Source organism: Myodes glareolus, chromosome 2 (genome assembly GCF_982192425.1).
Source record: "Myodes glareolus chromosome 2, mMyoGla1.1, whole genome shotgun sequence".
Taxonomy (NCBI): Eukaryota; Metazoa; Chordata; class Mammalia; order Rodentia; family Cricetidae; genus Myodes; species Myodes glareolus.
Genome location: NC_142027.1, coordinates 910,952 through 929,510, shown reverse-complemented (window position 1 = coordinate 929,510; position 18,559 = coordinate 910,952). Strand labels below are relative to the sequence as shown.

The following is an 18,559-nucleotide window of genomic DNA, read 5'->3' as shown; positions in this document are numbered from 1 at the left end:
TTTGCACAATGTTTGTGTTTTATTTAGTGGGATGAATAGATAAATGACTTTTCAGGGTCACAGAAATGGCAAAAACCCCTGAAATTTGAGGCACTCATAAAATTAGTGATCATAAACTTGATCTGATTAATCAGAGATATTATTTGGAGTTGTCTTTCAAATTAGTTCATCTTAGCTTTATTTGTGTGCACAACTGTGGCCTCAAGATGAAGAGTCCTGAACTACCAAATGATTTCAGTTTAATTTTAATTCATGTAATTAGACATCAAATTTGATACAAAAAAAGGATATGATGGTGGGATATCAATGCTGAACTGAGAAACCAAGGTAAGTTTCAGTTTCTGACTTTGGTCATAACATGTGTAAGATTGAAATGGTAAAGATGAAGGATGGTAAGTGGAGTATTAAGGGTGGATGCCAAAGAAATGCAAACAATATTCTGGAGACAGAACTCTTACCAACCATACTTGCGCTTTGTGACTCAATTTAATTTTGTGTATGAAATTTAATTATTTGAATCATTATTGTGTGTTGCATAACAATACAAATTATACAAAAATAATAAATTTGAAATCCTTAACCCTATTTGGATAAAGACAAAGATTTATATAAATTTTAAAATCATTATCAAAATAATTAAATTATGACAAATATGGAATCTATGAAGGAGCATAAAATGAATGCTAAGGCTGATGCTGATGAAGCAGTGAGGAAATAAAGGATAAAGAAGGGATGATCATAAACTTGTTAGCAGAGGGCATAAACAGCGGCATGCGAACTCTGAGAAACTTAGAAAAATAATCATGGTGAATTATTGAATAGCAGTCTGCAAACATTTTATTACAGTTTGTTTCCTTTGTAATCCTCTGAGGTGTTACAAGGTAAGACAGAATTCTTAGAGGAACTGAGAAGTGGAATACTTAGTGGCTAGTGTTATAAACATGATCACATATCCAACAAAGGGAGTTAATCTAGTTTTACTAGTTCACTGAGATTTATTTACAGAAACTGATAAGCAGACAACTACTGCTCTTTCTAATGCAGAACTTTTAGCTTAATTATTTTTGAGTTTTTGAGATAATTCATTATATGTCTAATCTGTGCTTTGACTGGAATTATAGGTGTGCACTGCAATGGACAGATATCGCTCATACTTCTCATAAGAATAAAAACAAGACATCTCGAATACCTTAATGTTGCATTAGTCCCTGACTTGATGGTTTCCATGAAGACAACTTAGCTTTATTTCTATAGGACTGTGTGTTCATGATCTTTTAAGTTTCTCTAAATAATCAGAGGAATTCTTAATAAATTATACTAAAATTTACAGTATTTCTAAGCATTTCTATGTGTCTATTGATAAATAAAAGTCAGCATTCCTGTGCTCTAGTGGCAAAAAGAGAAACCGAGTGAAGATCTTATGCACATATGTATGTTTGTATTGTGTAAAAATAGATATTAAGGAGTGTGAGTTATAGACAAAAGATTAAGCCATTATTGTACTAATTAATTGTTATTTACATCTTTTCTTTTACCCACCAATTGATAAAGGTTTTCCCAAGGGTGTTAATCATATAATATTCCTAGGAATACATACAAACTAAAATGATGAAGCAGGCTTCCTAAGTTGCCCGAAAAGAAAATAAAAGATATATCTGTGAAAGACTCCATGTAATGGGATCAATAGAAATGAAAGGTCTGTTAGATTCTACAGGGACTAGCTGGTTCCCATAGTTCTCATTGATGGCATTCACAGGGGAGAAAAGTTATCATCTGTCCAGGAATTACTCATTAAAAACAGCGTTCTTATAAGAAGTCAAAACCAAAGCATGGGATTTTTTAATTTAATATTTATTTTTATATTTTGCCTTTGAGAGATGGAGGGCAGGGAGAGGAGAGAATAGGAGAGGGGAGGAGAGGGGAAAGGAAAGGAGGAGATGAGAAGGGAGTGGAAGAAAGGGGAGGGGAATAGAGGAGTTGAGAGGAGAGAATGAAGCTAGAGGTATAAGAAGGAAGATAGTATCTGGGAAAAATGGAGGAGGGCAAGCATATGATCAAAGTATATTGTATGAAATAATTAAATAAGAAGACATTACAAAACACAAACAATTAAAAACAAACTTTTTTTTTTCAGGTCCCCCAGTTCAGAGTTCCAAGTTTTTACCAGCAAATGGAGAATAGAAACAATGTGACAGAATTCATTCTTTTGGGAATTAGCAAGAATCAAGAGATAAGAAAGCTATTCTCTGCATTGTTTCTAATCATTTACATGGCCACAGTGTTGGGAAATGTACTCATTGTAATAACTATAACTAGAAGCCACAGTCTGAGGTCACCCATGTATTCCTTCCTCACTTCTTTCTCTCTCATAGACGTCACCTATTCATCTGTCACTACTCCCAAATTGATTGTGGATGGCCTTTCTGAAAGAACAACTATCTCCTTTGAAGGCTGCATGACTCAGCTCTTTGCAGACCATTTATTAGGTGGTGCAGGGATCATCCTTCTCATTGTGATGGCCTATGACCGTTACGTGGCCATCTGTAAACCCCTGCATTACATGACTATCATGACTCCTAGAGTGTGCTGCTTGATGGTGGGAGGCGCTTGTGTAGGAGGATCCATGCATGCAACCATTCAGCTTCTCTTTATGTATCAAATTCCTTTCTGTGGCTCCAATATCATTGACCATTTTATGTGTGACTTGTTCCCATTGTTGCAATTAGCCTGCGTGGACACACATATCCTGGGTCTCTTAGTCATTCTTAACAGTGGGGTAATGCGTGCGACCGTTTTCTTTATGCTCATGACTTCATACGTGGTCATCCTCTGCTCTCTGAAGTCTTGCAGTTCTGAAGGAAGGTACAAAGCCCTGTCCACATGTAATTCTCACTTCACAGTGGTGGTGTTGTTTTTTGTACCTTGTATCTTCTTGTACATGAGACCTGTGGTCACTTACCCCATAGATAAGGCAATGGCTGTGTCTGCTATCATTGTTGAGCCAATGTTGAATCCTTTGATCTACACCTTAAGGAATGCAGAGGTAAAAAATGAACTGAGGAAACTGTGGAAGAAAAGGGGACCGTAACTAGTGTATCCTGATATTGTGAAGACCAGTACTTCCTGCAGAGCTGGGGAGATCTATCTTTAGAAATACTATGATTCTACATGAATCTAAGAGACTTCATTTAAGCTAATGACCTGTCCAGGATACCACAGTGGCCAGTTTATGCATTTCAGAGACTAGTTTTTGGACACAAGCATATTTTATTCCACATTTTCCACAGATGTCTCTAATCAAATATTTAAAAAGTGTGCATTTAAAACACGTGAGGTCATCCAAGTTTAGAATCATTTCTTTTAATTTATCTGAAAAAAATATATTTGAAAAAGATTTGTTTGGCCAATTTCCTATATGTTTTTCAGTATTTATTCCTATTTTAAACATATTTTTACAATCCTTATCTGATCATTGCCTTTAGTTAATATTTGCCCCTATATGTATGTTGCAATCAGGATTTATCATGACAATCTATAACTTATATATGCTTCTTGAAATCTAGGGACATAATGTGCCAGTCACGAATTGATAAGGACCTAATTTTACCCCAGAACCTCAGCAAATACATGGACATGGTTCTTGTGTTTATATTCCGAGACTTGTTGAGGTGGAGATGGGCCACACAGAGTCGTAAAACTTGCTGGTCATCTAGCCTAGACAAATTTGCGAGTTTTATGATAGGCAGAGACAGTAATTCTAAAACGTTTCACACACACACACACACACACACACACACACACACACACACACAAACGCACACACACTCACTCACATAAAATCTCTTGGATTTTATATTGTCTTCCATCTCACTAATCTTTGTCACAACAGAAATCATTTTCATCCTTTCAGGCTATCAGCACTCTGATTGTTAACAGAATACCTAGTAACCTAATATGTACTCAATACTTTTAAAGGATAGAAATAAAAATCAGACTTACCAGATTAAATGTTTATAAATAAACCTTAAGAACAAGGTAGAGAAAATGGAAACACCAGTTCTTTAGGAGTCTAAATCTTCCCAATTTAAATGTTTCCAAGTGTACTTTTGGGGAAATCTCAGCTTAATAGAGTACTCTTCTGGTACAGAGGACATTACAATTCACAATTCTCATCTAGCTCTGCCACTTTTTAAAGAGACAAATTCTATACTATCAGAATCAAGCATATGATATCCATTTGCAAAAACATAGACAAGAATAGTCTGACTACTCATAATGAATGATCTATTTGTGTCCAAAAATATATTCTACTATGTGTTCATTAGATATAGTGCATTAATAAAATTCAGTTAATTCATCAAACATACTATTTATCATCTTATCTTCAATAATCTCAACTGCTGATGCAAATATTGACCTAAAGCTTGCAAAACAAACAAAAGCAAAATAAAACAAAATTGAAAAAAATCTTTAAAATAAAATGTGACTCAGTGATACCTCTCCTTGGCATATTCTCTAAGGACTTGACATCTAGCTCCATAGACTCTTGTTCAGCAATACTCATTGTCACCATATTCACAATATCTGGAGATGGGGACAGCTTAAATTTCTTTTAAAAATCAGATGAATGATAAAAATGTGGTACACATACACAATGGATTACTATTCAGTTACTAAAAAATAAAATCATGAAATTTACAGTTAAATAGATGGACCTAAAAGAGATTATACTAAATGATTTGACCCAGACCCAGAAAGATAAACACCACACATATTCCTTCGTCTGGTAGTTCCTAGCTCCGAATCCTTTGATAGGCATGTACAACATGGAGGAAACACTAACCCAGGAAAGTATAGAGGGACCATGGAGGTGGGCTGGCGGGGGAATGGTTGTAGTTCATAAGTGAAAAGATGAATAACAACAGGGAGGAATCTCCAACTAAGTTTATTGTGCTAACAAAATCAGTTTTCCTTTTTGAATGACAAATATGTCCCCACTTTATTTCCTTGCATTGTGGCTCTCCCTACCTGTGGTGGTTTGAATAAGAATGGTCCTCATGGGCTCATATACTTGAATGCTTGGTCCTGGTTGGTGGAATAATTCAGGAAAGATTAGATGGTGTGGATTTTTTGAAAATGTATGTCTCTGCAAGTAGGCTCTGAGATTTCAAAAGCATGTAGCAAGTAGGCTATGAGATTTCAAAAGCCTGCTCTGCTATGTACTTGAATTGTCAGCTCAATGTAATTTAATGTATACCTGCATGCCAGAAAAGGGCACCAGATCTCATTACAGATGGTTGTGAGCCACAGTGTATTTGCTAGGAATTGAACTCAGGACCTCTAGAAGAGCAGTCAGTGCTCTTAACTTCTGATCCATCTCTCCAGACCGGTCATGAATTGTTAACTAACTCTGCAATATAAGTAAGTCGGTAAATCTAAATTGTACTGAGAGTGAAAGAGAGAACACCTCAGAGGATTATAAGTTTATATATTTCGAATTTTCAAATGTTTTTCTATCACTTTTTTCTATACCTTTTCCATTTGTAGGATGAAAAGCAGTCTTTTCAAGGGCTTATCTGAAAGCTACTCTTTGGAAAGAATAACCTGTTTAGGTGAGATGTTAAATGTGAATTTCTGTGGAACCAAGACAAGACCGAGACCTAAGACAGAGAGTGAGTTTGTGTTGCTCAGATGTGTTCCCCCTGGAGTATAAGACGTAGGTTCTCCATGCCTCATTTTTCTATCAACAAAATAGAAAGAGAAAATTGTGGATGGCATTTTGTAGAATTTTGAAATTTACTGAGTTATCATCATTGATCATCAGGAAAGTAAGATACAATTCCCTATATCTTAAACTTTTCAGCATTTGTATTAATCTTAAGAAGGAACAGACAAAGAAGATTAGGAAAGTGCTATTGGAACATTCATAAAAGCAATAAAATTTCTTTGGAAACAGCTTCTAACCTAGAATAGTATACATTATTAGAGAGAATATTAAATAAAATTGATAATGTACAATAGTATTTTAATGTGGTCATTTCCATATATTTATTTATCCAAAAATGTTCACATTTATATATTTTTAAAAGAATGTAAGCTTGATATTGTAGTTGTGGGTACCTTTCTACCAGGAAAAGGATTTGATGAAATGTCCCTTTTTCCTGAAGAGACAAAGAGTCAGTTTTATAAAAGAGCATGCTAATTACCATACCTTATGCACTGTGGTATTCCTAATAATATTTCTTCTTGGAATACATGGAATTTGTTTCTTGTTAACAGTACATTGCTTGGAAATACTGCTGAAATATATAGGTATATATATCCTATTAGAACAAAAGTGCATACACACACACACACACACACACACACACACACACACACACACACACACTTCTGCATGAGAGGAATTAACAAAACATTATATTTGGAGGAAAATTCAGGTTACTGAAAGGAACCAAACTAAGGATGCCTTTCTCCCCAAGGGTCATGATAATCTTACTTCATGAAATATAGTAAATAATTAGAACCTTATTATTCCAAACTTCTAAATTTATTTTAGGAGAGTTGTTTATTTTTTGATGTAAGAGGAAGTCAAGGCTGTTCTTCTAGAACTGGTAAGCTAGAATACAGTCTCCTAAACTTAGTGCTCTTTTTATCTTCAGGATAAATGTCATCTGGCAGCGTTAGATGAAAATGGGGGCAATGAGTGATTCAGATTGTACAGACAAGAGAAACTGTTGATGAGTAAAGAATTAGAATTAGGTTTAAAGGGAAGAATATCAGAGAGAAACAATGCTTGCTAAGTACATGCATTTCTTTGATCCAGAAAATCCCAAGTGGCATTCATGTTGGAAATCTAATTATCTTTAACAAACACTCTCTTAACTACCTAATGAAAAAAATTTATCTTGTGGGTTTGCTTTGTATATATACCTATGTTAAACAGTTTATCAACAATCATGCTGCTAAGTAAGAAAACCTAAAAGGACACTTATTGAGAAAAAATGGCAGATGAATGTTTGACAGACGTTCTATTCTCTTATATAGCTTGGTGTTCTTTTGTAGCATGAATAGATGTGGCCTCAGACAACATTCAGTGTCAAGTGTCATGAGACCTTATCTTTTATTTTCACAGTAAGTAGTGATGATTCAACTCTTCAAAAAAGTTTAGCACAGCTTATATGACAGCTGCCTTCTTTGTACCTACATTGTTCTAATGAGTGAACTTGTCTCCCTTTTATTCTCAAAGTGGCTCATCTGGTCAATTATCGTCATTGAAAAAATATTCCAATTTCATATTTTATAAAATATGATTGCTTTTTATTTCAACATAAGGCTATGTTTGTAGACTATTAAGTAATTCTTAGCAAGGTACTTACATTCTCTGTCTTATTTTATCCACAAGAATAACTATAACATTATATTCAATGCCAACTTAAGGATAAACAAATCTTTCACTTGGTAAATCATAATGCAAATGTTTGCTACATTAGAGGATATTTCTACACTAACTTGTCTCAGTGAGTGACAATAGAAACACTGTTACTGGTACCGTCTTGGTTCAAGACACCATCTTCTTCCAACTGGATTGTGAAAATATATCTCAATTTGTCAGCTTCTCCTACCACCCATATTCTATTCTTTAGACAGAACAGTTCATAAGGTAGTTAAGTCAGATTAAGTCATTCTTCTATGTAAAATCAGCAGTTTCTAATTTGTAATAATTAATAAAATCATTTCCTATACCATAGTCTAAAGCCCTGCAAGATCTGTAACCAACTTGTTCTTACTTACTTGGCCCAGCCCCATGCCCACTAGGTAATAGACTTTAACTCTGTGCATTTCACGGGGATTTTCCTTGTTTTAGATGTCATCTTAGCTCCTTCTTCACTCTCTTCTATACTTGTTATGTATTCTACCTTAATAAAGTTCTTTGAATACTGTATTGAACATAATTATATGGTTAAGTAAGGCTCTATATTTGGCTCATCTTGCCATATCATTTTCAGGGCAAGTATTACAAACAGATATGTTAAATAATTTTATTTTTTAAATTACCTATCTCCAATTGCTATGAAGAAAGGAAAAGGCTTGATTTGCAATTTTTACTAGTGTACTTTTACTGACTAGAGGTAATTAATAAGTACATAGAAATGACCTTATAAATTGACTGCTAAGTAAATCTTAACATAAACTTATATCTAGATAACTATTAGCATGTGCAAGTTTACACATACAGACAAGCATATACACTATCTATAGACTGATATAATTTATTTAAGAAACTTATTTCATACTGACTGATAAGTATGCATATGCTAACTAAGAATGGGTAGGAATTAAATTGAGGGTTACAAAAACATTTCTTCAATGGTAAATTTAGTTTGCACTTGTCTTCAAATAAAATTTCTTATAAGATGTTGAGGTAAATTCTAATTTTGTTCTATAAAAGAGGTTGCATAGTGTGTTTCTCTCTGCATACAATGCAACAAAATAATTTACATTATTAAAATGTTTTCTTCTCATCTGAAAACTATGAAGTGTTTCTCCTCAATGCTCCTATTAAGATTCTTTTTTTCCAGGCTAGTTCAGTGCTTCTAAGCTCCCCAGCAACTTTCAAATGAGAGAAAACAGAATGAATATGACTGAATTCATCCTCATGGGACTGACACTGAGCCCCCAGCTACAGTGAGTTCTAATTTTGGAATTATTCATCACCATCATCATCACTGTCACAGAAAAACTCTTCAAACTCTGGCTTTCTTATCTCTGATAGATGCACATTATTCTTCTTGTACAATCCCTAAAATGTTGGTAGACTTACTATTAGAGACAAAAAACTTTTCCTTCAATGTCTGCATGAATCATCATTTTGTTGAGCATTTCTTAGGAGCTTAAGAGAGTGTCCTCCCTGTGGTTATGGTGTTTGACCGAGTGTGGCCATCTGTCGACCTCTGAGCTATGTGATCAGGATGAACCACCACACTTGCTGTCTCATAGTGGGAAGGTGTTAGATAGTGGGTTTTCTATAGTCTATTGGGCAGACATTTGTTTCCTTCTGGATCCCTTTCTGTGGCCTCAATGTCTTGGTTCATTTCTTTTGTGATGTGTTCCCCCTGCTACAACTGGTTTGTGCTGACACTTTCCTTCTTTGCCTCTTGGTTGCTGTCAGTGGTGGAATAATTCCTGTAATCACCATCATGATGTACCTGATGTACAATGTGCTCATTCTTTGGTATTGAATAGCTGTGGGACCAGGCGACACAGAAAACCTCTGTCAACAATGACTCCTACAAGTTTACCTTGTAATGCAAATAATGACATGTAATTTAAAATCAGTAAAGATTTATTTATGAAATTTGATATTTATAATTTTGTGTGATGTTTCACCAAAAATCAGGGGCAAGCACCGACTTTTGTCGTTTAAGTTTTATCTTAAACCTCCTAACAGGCTCTTACAGCTCATTTGAAATGAAGAAACTAATGTGACTATTTCTCTTTCATTGAAGAGTAAAAACGAGTTCAGAAAAGTTATATAAAATCATTTCAAGTCACAGAATGTCACAGAAACCTTAAATCTTGAACTCTAGTATCCTTAATTTACAGAAAAAAAATGACCTAAAACAGAAGTAAATTTTAGAACAGATACATTCGACTTAAGCCAAAATATTCTCACCTAGTAGCTTCTGATGTATTTGTTTATGTAAAAGTGTGGCTTTTGATTATAATTGTAAAATAAAAATATCTTGTTTATGTATTTTAATCAGTGTTATACTTTATTTCAAAATCATTGAAAATGAAATACAGGTGTTTTTGAAAGTTCACATACTCACAAAACCATTTTATTATACATAGTTTCTTAGTACTTAATTCCTACATGAAAACTGCTTACAAGTTGGCTTACAAGATGAATTGAAAAGGAACCGGCAAAAGATGAAATTTTTTAGCTAAACAATTTACCTTACTTTAAAACTTACTTTCACAATTTTTGTTTTTTGCTTACTGGAATAATTAGGTATCTGTCTTTTCTTGTTTGTTTTCACTTTTTCAGAGGATTGAACTACTATTTAATGTACTTTAAAATTATTGGAAAATTCATAATCCTTACTAATTTTACAGGAGATGGTCCTCAAGCTCAGTTTTCTCTTTTTCATCATGGGAACTGAAATGATACTTACTTAATGTGAAAAATTACATTTGATAATGTACTCAATGGATCTTGAATCATGATGTAATGTTTATATGTTAAAACATGGGAAAATTTTGTGTAGATATAGTCATTATTTTTCAGAACTATTTCTTTCATGTGGAGATAAAGTTAATATGCAAAAATAGAAGCAGAAACCTGTGTTAAGGAGGTCTGATCATGGTCTCATTATGTCCTTTGGTATGATATTTATGTCATCTCTATGGTTTGTGCTCTATGGGGATTATGTCAGTCAAGCTGTAGATACAAGGACTCCTAGGTATTTTAAATCAACTTTATGTAATTTTTTCTTACCCTTAAAAGCCTCATTTTCTAATCACTAAATGAAAAATATGTGTTGTTTTTTTTTTCTTTTATTCTTTTGCAAGGTATTCTACTGTGTGAGTTATAGTAGGGCAATCAGTAATATATATTAACAATATTATCACCCTGCTATTTTTTATATATATATATAGTCTATTAGTGAAAACAATGTTAACACAAATGAAAACAAACAAAGTGAAAAAACAAGAAATCTAGTAAGAAAAAGATTACCAAAACAAACCCCAAAGTACACACACACAAAAAAACAAAGATCATTTTGCATTGGTTCAACCATTCCTGATCATGGGGCCTACTCTCTAAGACAATCTTTTGGAGAAACTGATGTTTCCTTTCCAAGCAGGTATAATATATAATGCAAATTATATAATTATATAATATATAATGCAAATAACTTCTTGGTTAGGTGTGTAATTTTGTGTTCACTTCCCCCTCTGAGTGCTCGGATTTTTGTCTGGTTTAAACCTGTGTAGGTCTCATGCATGCTGTCACAGTGTCTGACTTCACATGTGTTTGAGTTTTTGTGTTTAGAAGAAGCTCCAATTCTTTCTAATTGAAAACACTGTAGAACATTAATTCTTCTAGTATGAGAAAGAATTTAGTCTTTGATATTAGCTAAAGCATTACACATATATGTACATACATACACACACACACACACACACACATATATATATATATATATACATACATATGTATACATATATACACATTCAGCAAGCCTAGAGTTAAATATTATTTGGTACAATTTCAACAGTAGTCCAAAAAAAGTAAAGAGATTGGTGGTGTGAGAATAAATCTTCTTCCAGTATACTTGCTAAATGAGCAATATAAGTAGGATTTGCTTTCACTTATCTGATTTTAGGAAGATGCATTATTGTGAGGCTGTTCAGTTCCTGAAAGGCTGTTTATGTTTGGAACAAGCAACTAAATGGGTCATTCTATGATGTCTTTTTTGTGTTTGTTTTGCTTGCTTGGTCGTTACTCATACAATATCAGGTGGTCTTCATCTAGTGTGCTTCTACCCCGGGGAAAACCCTGATCTCAGAGTGGATGGAGAGAATTTATGGTAAAGTCATTAGATCCTAAGTCAGTAGAGATACAGTCACGAAGGGATGCAGTTGGAATGATGCAATCATCCTCATCTTGAAAATCTTTGCCGTTCCCACCTACTGTCTGACTTCTTTCCCCTGAGCCCACTACCTAAGAGAGGGTGTGATAAATGTGTATCTTCTAAAATATTCTTTGAATGCTGTTTATAAAGTTAAGCTCAAAATACCACCAAATGATAGGTAGAGTACCATGAATGGGTTTTTGACAAGCTCTGATGACTGTTGTAGGGAATTGTTCCTATTTAATGAAAATGTAGGTTGTTTGACTATTTAAATCTAAGAACCTACAGTGTATCTTTGTGTAATCTCTACCCTTAATTCTTTGGGAACTTTGTTCCTATCGAGGAAATTTCCCATGCATTGTAAGTTGTTTGTTGCTGCTCTGATTTCCAACATATCCTAGAAAGATTCGTTTCACGTAAGAACATCACTGCTAGGGCAGCATTTTGGGTCATCTTCATGTCGGCTTAGACAATTTATGTGTTCACTATTTACAGTTTTTATATTTGCCCACTGGGATTATCAGGTAACTGGTTTTTTGAGGTCACAGAGGTAAATTAACATAGAAATGAAACTGGGAAAATGTTAACATTTACCTGAGTTTTATTGATGTTACTATTAATCTAAGATGCCATTTGATATTATTGCAATAGTTGACACACCCAACAAACTCATAATTGTATTTTAATGTGTAATTAAATCACCTTTTTTATATTTGTGGGCATAATCACCTCAGAGTGAAGAGTTCTTAGCTAACAATGATTTCAGTTTTTTTTTTGTGTGTGTGTGTGCATGTGTGTGTACTTGAAAACTATCAAATAATAGAGATCTGATAACAGTGGTTCAACACAGAATTGAAAACGCATGTAAGATTCAGCTCTGAAGCTTGGTCACATCATGTGGAATAGATGAAATAGAGATGAAGGTGTTAAGTAGTACATTTAAAGCATAATACAGTGGTAACAACCTTATGAGAACTCTTTCAGTATTAGAGTCAAGCCTGATACCAGACTTACTGAGTCCTCATGGTTCAGTGCAGGTTCCTCAGAATCGGGTTAATTTGAAAGAATAAATTGAATTTAATTAAGCTGTTAGTGTACAAATATCACAGAATTGAAAGTGATGGAAAGACGATGAGTCATCCTCAGCCGTTCTTTAGATGACAAACTGGACATGAAATTAGAAAACCTGGCGGGGTGGGCACCGTGGGCCGGGTCAGGCGGTGAGTGCAAAGGGACGGTATTCCCTTTGTTCTGATAGCCGGCCTGCAGCAAGCTAAGACTGCAGGCAGGGAGACATCTGACCAGCGAGGGGCTCTGATCCTGTGGAGGAGTAAGTGTGTTGACCGCCACACAAGTCCGGTTAGGGAACACACAATATTCCTGCCATCCTTATCTCCCTGGCTACTCCAAAGGGGCAGCTTCCCCCAGCTAATCCCTCTCTCCTGCTATGCCATCCCAGCTTTCTGCCTGGAACTTCTACCCTTCCCCTCTCCCTTTTTAGGGGCTTAAATTCCTCCATCTCAGCCGGGGTGGGCACCGCGGGATGGGACAGGTGGTGAGTGCAAAGGGAAGGAAGTCCCTTTGTTCTAATAGCCTGCCTGCAGCAAGCTAAGGCTGCAGGCAAAGTGATTCCTGGATAGCAAGGGGCACTAATCCAGTAGAAGAAGACCCAGTGGAGGGAAGAGCCATTGGAGAGCATCTGAATGAAGAGATGGGCAGGCGTCAAGGCAAGAATTCCTCCAACAATCTGAAAAACAACATGAAAACACCAGATCCCAGCGATCTTATGACAGAAGGACTTGAACGCCCTATTCTAGAAGAAATGGAAAACAGTGTCATTATGAAAGCAATAGAGTCTCTTAAACAGGGAATGAATAACTCACTTAAAGAAATAGAAGAGAAATATAACAAAAAGATGGAAAATGACTAAAGAAATGGAAGAGAAATATAACAAAAAGTTTGAAGAAATGAGTAAATTCGTAAATGATACCCTGGGAAACCAAGAAAAAGCAATCAAACAGGTAATGGAATCAGTTCAAGAATTGAAAACTGAAATGGAGGCAGTGAAGAAAACACAAACCTAGGGCCGGCTGGATATGGAAAATCTAGGTAAACAAACACAGACTTCAGGAACAAGCATAGCCAATAGAATACAAGAGATAGAAGAACGAATCTCAGATTATGAAGACACCATAGAGAAAATAAATGCCCTGACCAAAGAAAACAGCAAATCCAACAAATTCTCATCACAAAACATTCAGGAAATATGGGACATAATAAAAAAAACCAAATCTAAGAATAATAGAAGTAGAAGAAGGAGAAGAATTGCAGATCAAAGGTCCAGAAAATATATTCAACAAAATTATAGAAGAAAACTTTCCCATCCTAAAGAATGATATTCCTATGAAGGTGCAAGAAGCATACAGAACACCGAATAGACTGGATCAGAAAAAAAATCCCCTCGCCATATAATAATCAAAACACAAAGCATTCAGATTAAAGAAAGGATATTAAGAGCTGCAAAGGAAAAAGGTCAAGTAACCTATAAAGGTAAACCTATCAGACTTACACCAGACTTCTCTATAGAAACCATGAAAGCCAGAAGGTCCTGGATAGAGGTACTGCAGAAACTAAGGGACCATGGATGCAAGCCCAGACTACTATACCCAGCCAAGCTTTCGTTCACTATCAACAGAGAAAACAAAATATTCCAGGATAAAAACAAATTTAAACAATACGTAACTACAAATCCAGCCTTACAGAGAATATTAGAAAGAAAATTACATCCCAAGGAATCCAACATTGCCAACACTGACTACAATAATTCAGACATCTAGCGACCCTTCACTAGCACAACTCAAAGAAGGAAAACACATACACTCTATTACCCCCCCCCCCCAAAAAATGACTGGAGTCAACAACCAATGGTCATTAATATCTCTTAATATCAATGGACTCAATTCACCTATAAAAAGTCACAGACTTAGAGATTGGATACAAAAACAGGATCCAACATTCTGCTGTTTACAAGAAACACACCTCAACCACAAAGACAGACACCTACTCAGAGTAAAGGGTTGGGAAAAGGTTTTCCAAGCAAATGGACCTAAGAAACAAGCGGGTGTGGCCATTCTAATAGCTAACAAAATCGACTTCAAACTAAAATCAATCAGAAGAGATGGAGATGGACATTTCATACTCATAACAGGAACAACTCATCAGGAAGAACTCTCAATCCTGAATATCTATGCCCCTAATATAAAGGCACCCACATATGTAAAAGAAACTCTTCTAGAACTCAAGGCAGTCATCAAACCACACACGCTAATAGTAGGAGACTTCAACACTCCTCTCTCACCAATGGACAGGACAATCAGAGAGAAACCAAACAGAGAATTAAGAAATTTATTGGAGGTATTGAATCAAATGGACTTAACAGACATCTATAGAACACTCCACGCAAATAGGAAAGAATATACCTTCTCTGCAGTTCATGGAACCTTCTCGAAGATTGACCACATACTCGGTAACAAAGCAAACTTCCACAGATACAAAAAAATATTAGTAACCACCTGTGTCTTGTCAGATCACCATGGATTAAAATTAGAATTCAACAACAATGCTACGCCCAGGAAGTCAACAAACTCATGGAAGTTGAACAGTCAACTACTAAATCACCCCTGGGTCAAGGACGAAATTAAGAAAGAAATTAAAGTCTTCCTTGAATTTAATGAAAATGAAGACACAACATACTCAAAACTATGGGACACTATGAAAGCAGTGCTAAGAGGAAAGTTCATAGCAATAGGTGCCCAAATAAAGAAAACGGACAAAGCACACATTGGAGACCTAACAGCACACTTGAAAGCTCTAGAAAAAAAAGAAGCTGATTCACCCAGGAGGAGTAAAAGACTGGAAATAATCAAACTGAGGGCTGAAATCAACAAAATAGAAACAGAGAAAACAATCCAAAGAATCAATGAATCAAAAAGCTGGTTCTTGGAGAAAATCAACAAGATTGACAAACCCCTATCCTAACCAATCAAATGGCAGAGAGAGCACATGCAAATTAATAGGATCAGAAATGAAAAGGGGGATATAACCACAGACACAGAGGAAATTCAGAGAATCATTAGATCTTACTATGAAAGTTTATATGCCACAAAGTTGGAAAATGTAAAAGAAATGGACATTTTTTTAGATAAGTACCATATACCAAAGATGATCCAAGAACAGGTGAACAATCTAAATAGACCTGTTAGTCGTGAAGAATTAGAAGCTGTTATCAGAAATCTCCCTGCCATAAAAAGCCCAGGACCAGATGGTTTCAATGCAGAGTTCTACCAGAACTTCCAGGAAGAGCTAATACCTATACTCCTTAATGTATTCCATAATATAAAAACAGAAGAGTCATTGCCAAACTTCTTTTATGAAGCTACAGTTACCTTAATACCAAAACCCCACAAAGACACAACCAAGAAAGAGAATCACAGGCCAATCTCACTCATGAACATCGACGCGAAAATTCTCAATAAAATCCTGGCAAACCGAATCCAGGAACACATTAGAAAAATTATCCATTATGATCAAGTAGGCTTCATCCCAGAGATGCAGGGCTGGTTCAACATATGCAAATCTATCAATGTAATCCATCATATAAATAAACTGAAAGAAAAAACCATATGATCATTTCATTGGATGCTGAAAAAGCATTTGACAAAATTCAACACCCATTTATGATAAAGGTGTTGGAGAGACTGGTATACAAGGATCATACCTAAATATAATAAAAGCAATATACAGCAAGCCGACAGCTAACATCAAATTGAATGGAGAGAAACTCAAAGCCTTTCCACTAAAATCAGGAACACGACAAGGCTGTCCACTCTTGCCATACCTCTTCAATATAGTGCTTGAAGTTCTAGCAATAGCAATAAGACAACATAAGGAGATCAAGGGGATTCGATTGGAAAGGATGAAGTTAAACTTTCGTTATTTGCTGACGATATGATAGTGTACATAAGTGACCCCAAAAACTCTACCAAAGAACTCCTACAGCTGATAAACACCTTTAGTAACGTGGCAGGATACAAGATCAACTCCAAAAAATCAGTGGCCCTCCTATACACAAAGAATAAAGAAGCAGAGAGGGAAATCAGAGAAACATCACCTTTCACGATAGCCACAAATAGCATAAAATATCTTGGAGTTACTCTAACCAAGGAAGTGAAAGACCTATTTGACAAGAACTTTAAGTCTTTGAAGAAAGAAATTGAGGAGGATACCAGAAAATGGAAAGATCTCCCTTGTTCTTGGATTGGGAGGATCAACATAGTAAAAATGGCAATTCTACCAAAAGCAATCTATAGATTCAATGCAATCCCCATCAAAATCCCATCAAACTTCTTCACAGACCTTGAGAAAACAATAATCAAGTTTATATGGCAAAACAAAAAACCCAGGATAGCTAAAACAATCTTATACAATAAAGGAACTTCAGGAGGCATTACCATCCCTGACTTCAAATTCTATTACAGAGCTACAGTATTGAAAACAGCTTGGTATTGGCATAGGAACAGAGAAATCGACCTTTGGAATCGAATAGAAGACCCGGATATTAACCCACAAACCTATGAGCACCTAATTTTTGACAAGGGAGCTAAAGGTATACAATGGAAGAAGGAAAGCATCTTTAACAAATGGTGCTGGCATAACTGGATGTCAACCTGTAGAAGGATGAAAGTAGATCCATACCTATCACCATTCACAAAACTCAGGTCCAAATGGATTAAAGACATCAACATTAATCTGTCCACTTTGAACCTGATAGAAGAGAAAGTGGGAAGTAGTCTACAAGATATAGGCACAGGAGGCCTCTTCCTAAGGAGGAACCCAGCAGCACAGACAATAAGAGAAACAATGAATAAATGGGATCTACTGAAACTGAGAAGCTTCTGTAAAGCAAAGGACACTGTCAGTAAGACAAAAAGGCTGCCTTCTGACTGGGAGAAGATCTTCACCAATCCCTCATCAGACAAAGGTCTGATCTCCAAAATATACAAAGAACTCAAGAAACTAGGCACTAAAACTCTAATTAACCCAATTAAAAAATGGGGTACTGAACTGAACAGAGAATTCACAACAGATGAACTTTTTATGGCCAGAAGACACTTAAGGTCATGCTCAACCTCCTTAGCGATCAGGGAAATGCAAATGAAAACCACTTTGAGATACCATCTTACACCTGTCAGAATAGCTAAAGTCAAAAACACCAATGATAGCCTATGCTGGAGAGGATGTGGGGTGAGGGGAACACTCATCCATTGTTGGTGGGAATGCAAACTCGTGCAGCCACTGTGGAAATCAGTGTGGCAGTTTCTCAGGAAACTGGGAGTCAACCTCCCTCAGGACCCAGCAATTCCACTCTTGGGAATATACTCTAGAGATTCCCTAACATACTGCAAAAGCATTTGTTCAACTATGTTCATAGCAGCACTATTTGTAATAGCCAGAACCTGGAAACAGCCTAGGTGCCCCTCAATAGAAGAATGGTTAAAAAAGGTGTGGAACATATACACATTAGAGTTTTACTCAGCGGTAAAAAATAATGACATCTTGAATTTTGCATGCAAATGGATGGACATAGAAAACGCTTTACTGAGTGAGGTAAGCCAGACCCAAACAGAGGAACACGGTATGTATTCACTCATAAGTGGATTCTAACCATAATTAAAGGTCTTTGAGCCTATTATTCGTGATCCTAGAGAAGCTAAATAAGAAGACGAACCTGATGAAGATTATTTAGCTATCCGCGAGGAGCTAGGAAATAGTCAAGAGTCCCAGGTACCTTGGGTGCATGGGGGGGGGGGAGGGTTGTTGGAAGGGGAGAGGGTTAGAGAGAAGGGAGTAGGGGAGGA

The 18,559-nt window shown here is 35.8% G+C and overlaps 1 protein-coding gene across 1 annotated transcript; it reads left to right on the top strand.

The window, feature by feature from the left end:
• The first annotated feature begins 2,170 nt into the window (after positions 1-2,170).
• On the top strand, positions 2,171-3,088 carry LOC148122842 (olfactory receptor 4C6-like). The gene has a single exon (XM_087896770.1). It carries the CDS (start codon positions 2,171-2,173, stop codon positions 3,086-3,088), a length of 918 nt encoding a protein of 305 aa, XP_087752896.1.
• The last annotated feature ends 15,471 nt before the right edge of the window (positions 3,089-18,559 follow it).